The sequence below is a fragment of the Microtus pennsylvanicus genome, chromosome 14 (assembly GCF_037038515.1).
Source record: "Microtus pennsylvanicus isolate mMicPen1 chromosome 14, mMicPen1.hap1, whole genome shotgun sequence".
Classification (NCBI taxonomy): Eukaryota; Metazoa; Chordata; class Mammalia; order Rodentia; family Cricetidae; genus Microtus; species Microtus pennsylvanicus.
The window spans coordinates 55,627,742-55,642,391 of record NC_134592.1 but is presented as its reverse complement, the minus strand read 5'-3'; the positions used below and the strand labels follow the sequence as shown (position 1 = coordinate 55,642,391).

Here is a 14,650-nt window from a genome sequence, read left to right as displayed (position 1 = left end):
GGGGCTGGCTGCTCCTGTATCAGTTATCATCAAAACAAGCCACCATGCCCACCGGCCACCTGATCTAGACCATTCATCAGATCCTCTTCCTAGATAACTCTAGGCTATGACGGGCTGACAAACTAATTACCACAGTGTCTGACCAGTTTATAGTGACTTCACACAAGCCAAAGTCACCTGGGAAGAAGGAACCTCAGGTGAGGAAATCCCTGTACCGAACCGGCCTGTGCTGCGTTTTCCTGTTTAGTGACTAATGCAGGAGGGCACAGCTCAGGTGGGCACCACCACCCCTGGAGTTCTGTAAGAAAGCAGGCTGAGCACAAGCCACGAGGAGCAGGCAGTAAGTAGCAACAACATCCCATGGTCTCTGTATCAGCTCTTGCATTCAAGCTCCTGTTCTGAGTTTCAGCCCTGACTTCTCTGGTTATGGACTACACGTTATAAATAAGCCCCTTCATCCCCAGGTTACCTTTGGTGTCACAGGGTTTTATCACAGCAACAGAAACCCTAAGACGCACAGTGAATAATTACAAACTATTTGGATAATTTAGGGAATATGAAGGGGAGGAAAAAGAAAGGAACGGTGAGGGTGCAACTCCAGTAGAGCATGTGTTCTGCACGCACAAATCTCTGTTTCACTACGGGAAGAAAACAACAAGCAAGAAATAGGAGGAGAAAGGAGAAATGTAAAGGATTTTCAAATAGGTTTAAGAAACTTAAAATTAACTTAAAAAATCTTTATAGAATCATTTTTAAATAGCTAAACATCAATATATTCAGTAATAATGACATAATTTTCATTATAATCTGAAACTGTTCCCATGTATTTTACCTGACGAAATATCTCTGTGACAAAGTTTACATTGCTTCTTTTGGATGAAAACACTCTGCGAACAATCTCGATGTCCGTGAGATGCTCTTCGTCAATGCTGCAGAGACTAGAAGAGCTAGGCTCTCGCTCCGTGAGAGTGCTTGTATTAGAATGAGATTGCTCTGGCTCGGTAGTTTTGTCTGCTTTATCAACATTATCATTTTTGTTTTCTTCTCTGGATACCAAACTAGCAGCTGCTCTCTAAAATGAAAACAAAAATGAAAGATATCATTATCACTCAACTCAATGTTTTGCTTTTAGTAAATACTAGCATACCCCAAGGCTACATCCAACACTGTTAAAAGCCAGATAAACAATTATAATCCATGCTGAAAAATTAAGCAGAAATGCAGATAATACCTAAGTGACAGAGGAAAAACTCAAAATGTGTAATAACAAATCATCTACATACCCTTAATTAAACTGAGGTAATTCAATTAAGTCATCATTAAACCCATATGAAAAAACTTTCAACACACAGTCACAGAGAGGAAGCTGAGGTCTTTAAGAACGAGTAAATAGGGCTGGAGAGATGGCTCAGAGGTTAAGAGCACTGACTGCTCTTCCGGAGGTCCTGAGTTCAGTTCCCAGCAACCACATGGTGGCTCACAACCATCTGTACTGAGATCTGGCGCCCTCCTCTGGCGTGTGGGCATACATCGAGGCAGAATGTTGTATACATAATAAATAAATAAATCTTTAAAAAAAAAAAAAAAAAAAAAAAGAACGAGTAAATAACTGACAAGAAAACAGCACCAGGCTATTTATTTCACAATACTAAGTATTTAAACTTTCCTGAAGCAGAACAAAAGGAGTGTGGGGACTGCAGACCACCAGACTCTGAATTTCCTGTAAACAATTGTATCCCTCTGCTCTGAGCAGGAGACCCTGATGGCAGGGGAGTGGTTTCTGATGGGTCTGCAGCTGAAAGATCCAGAGAGCTGGGGCGTGGCCAGAGCCCTATACAAGCTGCCCCTGAAAACAATAATGGGGGCATTTTTGTTTCAACGGTGACCCACGTCTCTGTCTCTATATGTGTGTGTGTTTAAATCTTCAGGCCCTTGCCCGAGACTCATGAACTGTCTCTCCTAGTGCAGGCGCTGCACTACAGGGGTAGTACCTTAGTACACGCAGTAGTACCGACAGTACAGAGAGGAGGAAGCAAGATTCATGACAGAAAACAAAGAAATAAAATTAAGAGAAAATCTTCGGAATTTTGAGAAAATGCTATTCACTATAATAGCAGAATACTCATCAAGCCTGGAGACCACGATTAACCTGATTAAACTGGTTTCTTACCAGAAATGCAGGGATGGCTCCACGTATATATATAAATAAATAAACATAATTCAGCACAAAAACAGACTAAAAGACAAAACTATGTGATCATTCCATTAGAAAAGGCCTTTGACAAAATCCAACATTACTTCATGATAAAAGTTTTGGAGAGACTAGGGATACAAAGAATATACCTTAACATAATAAAGGCAATTTACAGTAAGCCCACAGCCAATGGCAACCTAAATGGAGACAATACCAAAGCACTTCCACTAAAATCAGGAACACGACAAGGATGTCAACTCTCTATACCAATTCATATAGTACTTAAAGTTTTAAGTAGAGCAATAAAACAGCTGAAGGGGATACAAATAGGAAAGGGAGAAATTCAAGTATTTTTATTTGTAGATGATGTGATTTCTATATATAAAAGACCCAAAGAACTCCACCAGGAGACTTATACAGCTGCTAAACACTTAAGCAAAATAGCAGGATACAAAATTAACACACAAAAATCAGTAGTCTTCTCATATATAAATGAAAACAGGGAACAGTACCTTTACAATAGTCTCAAAAATATATACTGTAATAACTCTAAACAAGCAAGTGAAAGACTTCTATAATAAAAGCGATAAGACACTGAAGACATCAGAAGATAGGAAGACTTCCCATGCTCTACCAAAGAACTCCTACAGCTGAAAAATAACTTCAGTGATGTGGCACATTACAAGATCAACTCAAAAAAATCAGTAGCTCTCCTATACACAAAGGATAGAGAAGCAGAGAGGGAATTCAGAGAAACTTCACCTTTTACGATAGCCACAATAGCATAAAGTATCTTGGGGTAACTCTAACCAAAGAAATGAAAGATCTATTTGACAAGAACTTTAAGTCTTTGAAGAAAGAAATTGAAGAGGACACCAGAAAATGGAAGGATCTCTCATGCTCTTGGATGGGTAGGATCAACATAGTAAAAAATGGCAATTCTTTCCATAGTGGTTGCACAAGTTTGCATTCCCACCAGCAATGGGTGAGTGTACCCCTTACTCCACATCCTCTCCAGCAAAGGCTATCATTGGTGTTTTTGATTTTAGCCATTCTGACTGGTGTAAGATGGTATCTCAAAGTTGTTTTGATTTGCATTTCCCTGATCGCTAAGGAGGTTGAGCATGACCTTTTGGCCATTTGAACTTCTTCTGTTGAGAATTCTCTGTTCAGTTCAGTGCCCCATTTTTTTTTTTTTATTGGAAAGCAGTGTGGCGGTTTCTCAGGAAATTTGGGATCAACCTACCCCAGGACCCAGCAATACCACTCTTGGGAATATACCCAAGAGATGCCCTATCATACTACAAATGTATTTGTTCAACTATGTTCATAGCAGCATTATTTGTAATAGCCAGAACCTGGAAACAACCTAGATGCCCTTCCATGGAAGAATGGATGAAGAAAGTGTGGAATATATACACATTAGAGTATTACTCAGCGGTAAAAAACAATGACTTCTTGAATTTTGCATGCAAATGGATGGAAATAGAAAACACTATCCAGAGTGAGGTAACCCAGACCCAAAAAGATGAACATGGGATGTACTCACTCATAATTGGTTTTTAGCCATAAATATAGGACAGTGAGCCTATAATTCGCGATCCTAGAGAAGCTAAATAAGAAGGTGAACCCAAAGAAAAACATAGTTATCTTCCTGGATATTGGAAGTAGACAAGATTGCTGGGCAAAAATTGGGAACTGGGGGGTGGGGTGGGATGGGGGAAAGGGGAGATGGGGAGAGCCAAGTGAGAAGGGGAGGGTGGAGAGAGCTTGGGGGAATGGGATGGTTGGGATAATGGAAGGATGGATATGGGAGCAGGGAAGTATATATATATCTTAATTAAGGGAGCCATTGTAGGGTTGGCAAGAGACTTGACTCTAGAGGGATTCCCAGGGGTCCACAGACATGTCCCCAACTAGGTCCTTGGGCAGCTGAGGAGACAGAGCCTGAAATGGCCCGATCCTATAGCCATACTAATGAATATCTTGCATATCACCATAGAACCTTCATCTGGCGATGGATGGAGATAGAGACAGAGACCCACATTGGAGCAATCGACTGAGCTCCCAAGGTCCAAATGAGGAACAGAAGGAGGGAGAACATGAGCAAGGAAGTCAAGACCGCGAGGGGGGCACCCACCCACTGAGACGGTGGTGCTGATCTATTGGGAGCTCACCAAAGCCAGTTGAACTGTGACTGAAAAAGCATGGGATCAAACTGGACTCTCTGAATGTGGCGGACAATGAGGGCTGCTGAGAAGCCAAGGACAATGGCACTGGGTTTTGGTCCTACGGCATGTACTGGCTTTGTGGGAGCTTAGCCTGTTTGGATGCTCACTTTCCTAGACCTGGATGGAGGGGGGAGGACCTTGGACTGCCCACAGGGCAGGGAACCCTGACTGCTCTTTGGACTGGAGAAGGAGGGGGAAGGGAGTGGGGTGTGGGGAGTGGGAGGAGGGGAAGGGAAAAGGAAAGAGGGGAGGAGGCAGAAATTTTTAATAAAATAAAATAAAATGGCAATTCTACCAAATGAGAAGCAGAAAGAGGGAGAACATGAGCAAGGAAGTCAAGACCGCGAGGGGTGCACCCACCCACTGAGACGGTGGGGCTGATCTAATGAGAGCTCACCAAGGCCAGCTGAACTGGGACTGATGGAGCATGTGATCAAACCAGACTCTCTGAATGTGGCGGACAATGAGGGCTGACTGAGAAGCCAAGAACAGTGGCACTGGGTTTTTGATCCCACTGCATGTACTGGCTTTGTGGGAGCCTAGGCAGTTTGGATGCTCACCTTCCTAGACCTGGATGGAGGGGGGAGGACCTTGGACTTCCCACAGGGAGGGAACCCTGACTGCTCTTTGGACTGGAGAGGGAGGGGGAGGGGGAGTGGAGAGAGGAGGAGGAAAATGGGAGGAGGTGGAAATTTTTAATAATAATAATAATAAAGCAAAAAAATAAATAAAAGAATTAAAAAGTAAAAAAAAGACACTGAAGACATCAGAAGATAGGAAGACTTCCCATGCTCATGGACCCATAGGATTATTGTGAAAACAGCCATCTTATTAAAAGTATCTACAAATTCAATGCAATCCCCCAAAAAGCTCAACACAATTCTTCACAGAAATTAAAACTTGATATGCAAAGACAAAAAAATTCAGGGTACCAAAATAATCATGCAAACAAAAGAACTGACAGAAGTTCATTATCCCCAAGTTCAAGTTGTATGACAGAGCTACCTTAAGAAAACCAGCATGTTATTGGCATAAAAACACACACTGATCAATGGAACTGAACTGAAGACCCAGACATAAGTCCACACACCTATGGATACTTGGTTTTTGACAAAGAAGTCAAAAATAGACATTGGAGAAAAGATCACATCTTTAACAAATGTTTCTAGTAAAAAAGAATTCAAATAGAACAATTATTTATCAACCTGTACAAAACTCAACTCCAGATGGATCAAGGATATCAACATAAGCACAGACACCTTGAATGTGATAAGAGAAAAATTGCTGGAAAGGTTCAAGCTCATTGGCACAGGAAATTACTTTCGGAACAGGACATTGATAACAATAAGATCAACAACTACTCAATGAGACCTCAGGAAGCTGAAAAGCTTGTGTACAGCAAAACACACTATCATTTCAACAAAGTAGCAGCCTACAGAATGGGAAAACATATGATAGAGGGTTGGTATCTAAATATATATAAAGAACTAAAAAAATTAAACAAAAACACAACAACAACACAATTGAGATACAGAACTAAGCAGAGTTCCCAAAAGACGAATCACAAATGGTTGAAAAACACTTAAAGAAATAAATGGTCAGCCCTCTTAACAGTAAAATGCAAACTAAAACTTCTTTGAGATTTCATCCTATACTAGTAGGAATGGCCAAGATCAATTAAACAAATCACATCACATACTGGTGTGGATATAGGGAAAAGGGAAACTTATTCACTGCTAATGGGAGTGCCAACTGGTACAGTCACTATTGAAATCAGTGTGGTGGTTCCTTAGAAAGCTGGGAATCTATATAAATCAAGAGCCACCTATACCACTCTTGACACAAGTTCTTTTGATATACAGGGCTCTATAGCCTACTACAGAGGTACTTACTCATCCATGTCCATTTACTCTATACATAATAGCCTGAAATTGTAAACAGCCTGGATGTTCATCAGCTAGTGAGTGGATAATAAAAATGTGGTACATTTATACAAAGGAATACTATTCAACTGCTACAAAAATGAAAGTCACAGGAACTAAAAAAAAAAATCATCCTGAAAGAGGTGACTCAAACTTTAAAAAGGCATATATTGTATGTTTCTCTTATATGTGGATGTTAGTTTTCAAATCTTCGATGTATATGCTACAATTCCCACAAAAATTAAGTTTTTAATATGGGAGGGACTGGGAGTAGGGGAGGATTTCCCAAGGAAGGGGAAATAGAGTATAGCAGTGTGGAGAGACAAAGGGAAAACTAGAATAAGAAGATTATACAGGGAGGGGGATGAAGGAGAAAGGTAAAGCAGGGAATATGGAGAGGAACATCTAACACTATGGCCATTTGAAAAACCATATGAAACCTACTACTGCAGAAGCTTCCTACAATCTATACATAAATGAAGAATTTAAGTGAAGTCACCAAATAAGGGAGACAATGCCCCAACTAGACATCTTCTGCCACCAAATAAAACCTCCAGTGCCAGGAATGGATTGCACTTTTGGTCGCTGGCTAAAGGGACCCAATGGAAACACCCAAACATCAACGCTATTACCAAGGCTATTGGTTACTCTCCAATAACCTGATGGAAAGAACCTATTGCTGAAGACACTTACATCATCAGTATCACCCAGCTATAACCCGACTGCAAGACATCAACAATGGTACAAATGTCATGGGAGTAAACAATCCTTTTCTGATTGGATTTCAGGCCGACTTCAGGAGATGGAACTCATATCTGGTACCATCTGCTCAAGTAGCCAAGAACCTGAGACCATAGAGTTCATGCTTCTAGGGGGGAAAAAAACCCTTAATACTATGATTCTGCTACAAGTGAACAGCAATAAAATGGTTTCCAATGACACTGGCATATGGCTCTACCCATAGGTCAGTGCCTCACTCAATCCTTATCAAAGATGCTTCTTCCTGCAGTACATGGGGGCTAACACTGAAACAGCAACTGAACAATGTGCAGAGAATGAGAGACTTTGGAGCACTCCATTCTAAATGGAATTTCTTCATCAAACCAGCCTCTCAAAGCTCAGGGATCTATCTGGAAGAAAAGGCAAAACGATTGTAAGAGCCAAAGGTGACAGATGACAGCAAGGAAACCTTATTTTCCATACAGAACAGGATTGATGCACATATGAACTCACAGAGACTGTGAAAGCATATATATTGCACAGATTAAAGCCAGATGGAATCCCAGCACTGCGAGGTTGAAGTGGACATGGGATCCCACCTTTACCAAGAAGCTTTCTGCAGCTGATACCCGCTGGCTAAGGAAATCTCACTGGCTGTATTAGCCATACCTCAGGGGGGCTCCATGCCCAGGAGGAAATGGCCAATCAAAATAAACTCAATGGATAAACTCAATGGTATTTTTGTAGACTTTTTGCCTCATTTTGCTTTGTTTTAATTTTTTTATTTTATTGGTCTTCTGCTTGTTTTTATTTTCATTTTGTAGGTGTGTGTGGTTCTTGCTTTTGTTGTTGTTTTGGGTTTGTATTAAAGAGGTAGGGTAAAGAATATATAGTTGGGTGGATAGGGAAGTGGGAAGGATCTGGGAGGAAGCAGGAAAAACGAAAAATGAAATCAAAATATAATTTATTTTCAGTAAAATTGTTTAAATTCATAAAAAGAAATAAGGATTTGACATTTAAGTTTGTGCCAACATTAGATTCAAATAAATGGCATCACTCAGTAAACACACACACACACACACACACACACACACACACACACACACACACACACGTTGGGGAAAGCACAGTATTAGGGGAAAAGAGAACCTGAAAAAGAAGTGTAAGGATGAAATACTGTTGAATTAAAAAAAAACAACATAATTTAAAATCCTAGTTTCTTCACTGTATAGTTATGTAACATTCATTTATATTTTTAGACTCAGTGCCTGTTGAAAATGGAAGCATTTGGGCCAGATTTCAAATCTGTATTCTTTGACTGTTTAGAATGTAAAAAGAATGAGGTTGGAAGATAAATTAGTAGGCAAACTGATGGTTATGAAAGCATGAGAATCAGAGTTAAATTAAACTTACCATACCCTGAATAGGGAAAAACATCACACAAAGGTTCAGTACTATCTGCAACTTCAGGGATCCAAGGGATCTCCAAACCTATACTCTATGAATAAAGGAGACTATTTTCTATTAAACTTCTGTGATAATACAGAACTAAAATTACCATCTATATCCCCCAGGCTATCTTAACTTTTTAAAAAAGAATTTTAGATATTTATTTTACAAACTTTATTTTCCATTAAGAAATTTTTCTTCTCCTTTTTTTCTTCCATTTTTGGAACAGGGTTTCTCTGTTTATCCCTGGCTGTCCTAGAACTCGCTCTGTAGACCAGGCTGAACTCCAACTCAGAGATCTGCCTGCCTTTGCCTCCCAAGTGCTAGTATTAAAGGAATGTGTCACCACAACCTAGCTAATACTATTTCTACAATAATAATGGTTAAAGTTTGAGTTTATGAGATAGATTTATGCAAATAAGCTGTCTCTAGCATCTATTCTAAACATACTGTATAACTAAGGCAGATGAATTCTGGAAGCCATTTCTAACTTTAACAGCCTTGCTTTATTTGTATATTACCTGAATATTCTTTGGCAAAACTTCACCTTCCATCCCAGGAATATTAGGTCCTGAATGTGGTTTTGGCTCAAGCCAGAAAGAAACCAGCCAACGAATGACAATAACCCGAGCTTGGATGAAAGGCTCTTTTGTACAATATATTGCTTCATTGGTTTCAGCATCCTTCTTTATCATCACGTAATGAGGCTTTGGTCTGATCTGTGGGATATCTATGTGAAAAATAGAAAGCAAAACATAAAATGAAAAATGCAATTACTCTTAGCTAAGCCTATATTTTTAAACTCTTAGGAAATATTCTGACACTATACTGGTTTTAGAAGTGTTAATTAAAAAATAATCATTTTATAATGTGAGATGCTAGTTAAGAACCTAGAAGAATGAACCATATATTAGACTAATATATAAAAGTATGACTTTTCCAAAATACCATCAATCCCAGCACTCACAAAGCAGAGGCAGGTGGATCTCTGAGTATTTGTTACACAGAGAAACCTTATCTTGAAAACAAACAAAAAAACATTCAATGAGATGGTCATGATGGCAACACCTGAGTCTGCTAGTTGCCTGAATTTGCCACATCCTTCTTCAAAATAAATTTTCTACATACAGACTTATCTCTTCCTCTCATATACAGATTGCTCAGGTCTATCAAGATTTGTACACAAGACTCTAATGCAAGGCTCCAACAGGTCACTTGGCAAAACCACAAAAAAAATTGGACAAGAAATGACAAAAATAAACAATTTAACAATTTCTACAATTTGATTGTTCGCTGAACCACTTGGCAAAACCACAAAAAAATTGAACAAGAAGTGACAAAAATAAACAATTTAACAATTTCTACAATTTGATTGTTCGCTGAACCCTTGAGAAATCGTAGGAAAACAAATTCACAATATAAATTTTAAAGTTGGGCATTATGGCACATACCTGTAATCCCAGCACTCAGGAGGCTGAGACAGGAAGATCACAAACCTGGGACCAGTCTGGGTCTGAGATATTGGGCTATGTATCAAGTTCCAGACCAACTTAGGCAGTTTACCAATTCTGATCAAAATTTAAAAAAGAAAAGAAAAAAGTACACACACACCCTAACGATCATAAAAACATGACAATTCAATTTAATCTACTGCTAACTCCAATGGATGAGATCCAGAGAGTAAACTTTTATTGAAACCTTTCCATTCTCAGTAAAAATGTGTTACCACAAATGCACTTTCATTATGAATCTGGTATAGAATCAATACAAATGGTCAGTTTTCCCTAAGTAAATACCAACTTTATACTGACATTCTATTCTTATGTGTGTTCTTTTATAACATTCAGAATTATACCTACCAAGTACAGGATGATATAAACTATTCTCCTTGCAGATGTTTGGGAAAATATAAGGCAAGTAAAACTTCTTAAAATGTGAAAACAAAAATGAAAATCCCCTTTCTTGGTTTTCTTTGTTCTTCCATTCTAAACTTTTTACCTAAAAATAAATGATATTGTTAGAATCATTCCAATACAGAATCTCTTGAATATAGTTTAGCTGTTATAAACAAGCTTATAGAGGTTATAATATATTGAACCTTTTAGACTATGAACATCATACTATATTGCAAATGTTATTCTTCATTTTATTAACATACAAAGTGGTTTCACTACATAATTTTCATACATACACATATAATGTGCTTTAATTATAGTCCATCCTTTAAAATTGGTCTATATAAAACTGTATTACATATATTTTTTAAATTCTTACACTATATTGTATATTGCAAAATTGTGAAAATGACTTGTTTGGCTGTATTAATGACAAATACAGTAATGTTCTTTCTCTCTATCTCTTCCTGGATAACTGTGATCAACTACAGAGGTATATATGGCCAGGATTATGTGTGTGTGCATTCACAGTGGTAGTAGGCAAGTGCAGATATCAAAACCCAAGAACAGGAAGCAGGTTATACATGAAAGGCAGCAGCTCAGTGGAGACTGAGACTGAGATGTCTACAGATTGTTCATGCAATGTAAAGTAGAGAAGTAGGAAGACACAGAGTAATAATACTCCATTTTGGACTTCCAGCAAAATGAGAAAGATACCTAAGAAAAGAGTCTGCAAAGGCCCAAGGTAAATTATTGGAGCCCAGACAAGTTAAGGAGAATGTCTGCATGGAAATGGTATTTGGATAAATATGATCACTTTTAAGAAGGCTAACTAAATAATATATTGAGAATATGAGACAAGTTTGTCACAAAGGAAAAGATGGATCAAAGGGGATAGATGTGTGTATAATATTTATTCTTTGACTTTAGTCTTTAAGAGGATGCAGAAATAGCAACACTCAGTATTGATAGTAATGAGCAATCCAAGTACCTAGATACTAGATTTCAAGCAGGAGCCTCCAGAGATGGCAAAGGAAAGTAAAAGACAAAACTGTAACAGTAAAGAATTATACTGGAGCACTTTTAATCACAGCACTCAAGACGCAGAGGCAAGTGAAATACCATGAGTTCAAGGCCAGCCTGATGTACACAGGAGGTCCAAGACAGTCAGGACTACACTGACAGACTCTGATTCAAAACAAACAAATTTAATAACTGAAAAAAAGGATCTACGAGATCGGAAAGAATTATACTGAGGAAGAGCAAGATGGCTCAGTGGGTAAAGGTACTGCCACCAAGCCTGGAAACCTATGTTCAATCCTCTAGGACACACATGGTTGAAGAAAACAATCCTGTTCTCTGACCTCCACATCTGCATCATGGACACCCCTTGCCTCCCTCCAATAAAATAAATAAAAATGCAACAAATTTTTAAAAGAATATTATTAGAGACAATGGAAAATAAGTAGGGAAGGGAGAAAACCTTTGCAGATAATTCCTGGCCTACATGAATGTAGAGGCCATGACAGGATTATTATTATTATTATTGTGTGTGGGTATGCCACGTTAAACAGCCTTACACCCTTGGGTTTCATTTGTAATCTGAGACTCTGGTTGTACTAAATTGCCGAGGTGTTTTAAAAAGCTAAAATGACATAACATATCTCATAAGCTTTCTATTGGCATTACGACAAGCTACCACACACATGCTGAATAAAAGCAACACAGATTAATCACCTTCCACTCTGTGAAAGGATTATTTTACAATGTTGGCTAAAAAGAGGAAATATTCAAATATCCCAACAGACATACACTTGGCATATACACATAATAAAAAGAAACAACTAATTACGCTAAAACATGAATGAATTTGTAAAGCATTTGCTAATTTGTAAAAGAAGCAGGTCAAAAAAGAATACATTGTGTGAATCCATTTTGACTTCACCAAATGAATTCATTTATTTGAAATGTTAAGATAAGCAAAAATATTAGTGTTTTCCTAGAGCAGAACATGAAGTGACACTGGAATAAGACTCTTAACAGGCTTGAGATTTTATTTTACGAGAGGAAATTAAAATATTTCAAAACTGCACGTAACAACAGCAGGACAGTCCTTAAGAACATCCCACTACACTGCATATTCCATGTGACAGCTAGACTGCATGTCCATGACAGTTCAATAAGCCACACTCAAACAATTTCTAGTTGGCAACCATCATAATAAAAATTCAGCCAGATGGCTGGGCAGTGGTGGCATATGCCTTTAATTCCAGCACTGGGGAGGCAGAGGCAGATGGATCGCTGTGAGTTCAAGGCCAGCCTGGTCTACAAAGAGAGTTCTGGGACAGCCAGGGCTGTTAAAGAGAGAAAACTCTGTCTCAAGGTAAAAAAAATTCAGCCAGAAGCCTTAAGTAGATACTAAAACTATGAGTAAAATTTTGAAGAGGTTACATAATTAGAATGTATTTCCCCCAAATATTGACTGATAAAAGGAAAAATAGTATTAATAGTATTATCACATTTGAAAAGCCCGGTAGATACCACCTTAATAAAAACATCAAGATCTACACTACAGATGTACATGAATTCACTCAAAAAGACCCAGAGATCTCAAAAATAATCATTAAATTATAAGACTAAAAAATTAGAAAAATATCTTTTTGACACTGAAGTAGAAAAAGATTTTTTTCTTTTATTCCTTAGGGTATGGGGTGGGGGTGGGGTCTTACTATATAGCCTTGGCTGGCCTGGAACTCACAATTTAGAACACACTGGCATACAACTCTTAAGAGAGCCACCTGTTGCTATTCCCATTTCTGGAATTGAAGGAGTGCGCCATTTATCCTAGCAAGATCTTTTTCTCCTTGAAAGCAGCATCAAAAATCTGGTTCAGGAGCTGATCTACTGGGAGCTCACCAAGGCCAGCTGGACTGTTACCAAAAAAAAGCATGGGATAAAACTGGACTCTCTGAACATGACGAACAATGAGGGCTGATGAGACGCCAAGGACAATGGCACGCGGTTTTGATCCAACGCAATGTGCTGGCTTGGTGGGAGCCTAGCCAGTTTGGATGTTCACCTTCCTAGATATGGATGGAGGGGGGAGGACCTAGGACTTACCACAGGGCAGGGAACCCTGACTGCTCTTTGGACTGGAGAGGGAGGGGGAGAAAAGTGGGGGGAAGAGGAGAGGGGTGGGAGGAGGGGGAGAAGAATGGGAGGAGGGGGAGGGAAATGGGAGGCTGGGAGGAGGTGGAAATTTGTTTTTTTTTTCTTTCTTTTCTTTATTCTCCTTTTATCAATAAAAAAAATACATTAAAAAAAATCTGGTTCATAAAAGGAAAAAAAGGCTTGATTTCTTATACTTTGTCAAATTAAAAGGTATCTCTTCTTCAAAAGAAAATAGGGTAGGCAAAGTGACTTTCTGGATAAGTCTTTCCACACAATCCTGATCATCTGAGTTCAATGCCCAAATGCCCGCCAACATTATAAAGTAACTGTGGTATTTCTGTATGACAAAATCTAAAAAAGAAAATGGAAAGATACTATGAGACAATGGTCTTGTACCCTGTAAAGATGTGTCACTTGTTTTGGTTTAATAAAACACTAATTGGCCAGTAGCCACACAGGAAGTATAGGCAGGACAACCAGAACAGGAGAATTCTGGGAAGAGGAAAGATCCAGTCTGCAGCAGTCACCTAGGCGCATGCCTCACTGATAAAAGGTACCAAGCCATGTGGCTAACACAGACAAGAATTATGGGTTAATTTAAGATATAAGAGTTAATAAGAAGCCTGTACTAATAGGCCAACCAGTTTATAATTAATGTAGGCCTCTGTGTGTTTCTTTGGGACTGAACGGCTACAGAACCAGGCGAGACAGAAACTTCCAACAACAGAAAGATGCTATTGCTGAAAACGCCACCCACTTTGGTTAAAGGTCATAGAGAAATCAGTCTCAAACTCACCAGAAAACTTTCTCCTGTTGGCTAGCTAGCATATTTCCGGAAGATATTATGAAGACTGTTGTGAGGAGTGGGAGAAGACTCTGGTGGTCTTATGTAAGACTGGACCCTGAATGTTACAATGTTGAGCTGCCAGGACAGTTATGCCTACTGATGTAAGAACAGGCATGATGTTATGGAGGTAAACAATTATTAGTGGATTAAAGGGCCTGCTTCACAGGAGGGAGCTCATGTCTAGTACTATAAACTTGGTCAAAGTCTCTTGACTGGAAAGC

At 38.9% G+C, this 14,650-nt stretch overlaps 1 protein-coding gene across 6 annotated transcripts in view; it reads right to left on the bottom strand.

Annotated features, from left to right (window-relative positions):
• The window catches only part of Ralgapa1 (Ral GTPase activating protein catalytic subunit alpha 1), a 214,732-nt gene that overhangs the window by 152,910 nt on the left and 47,172 nt on the right, over window positions 1-14,650 (bottom strand). For all 6 annotated transcript variants that reach the window (XM_075948111.1, XM_075948110.1, XM_075948115.1 and 3 more), the window contains exons 8-10: window positions 10,376-10,514; window positions 9,038-9,246; window positions 833-1,072 (exon numbers count right to left, since the gene is read on the bottom strand). In XM_075948111.1, the coding sequence (XP_075804226.1) occupies window positions 833-1,072; window positions 9,038-9,246; window positions 10,376-10,514 (588 nt within the window). The remainder of the gene's footprint in view (window positions 1-832; window positions 1,073-9,037; window positions 9,247-10,375; window positions 10,515-14,650) is intronic.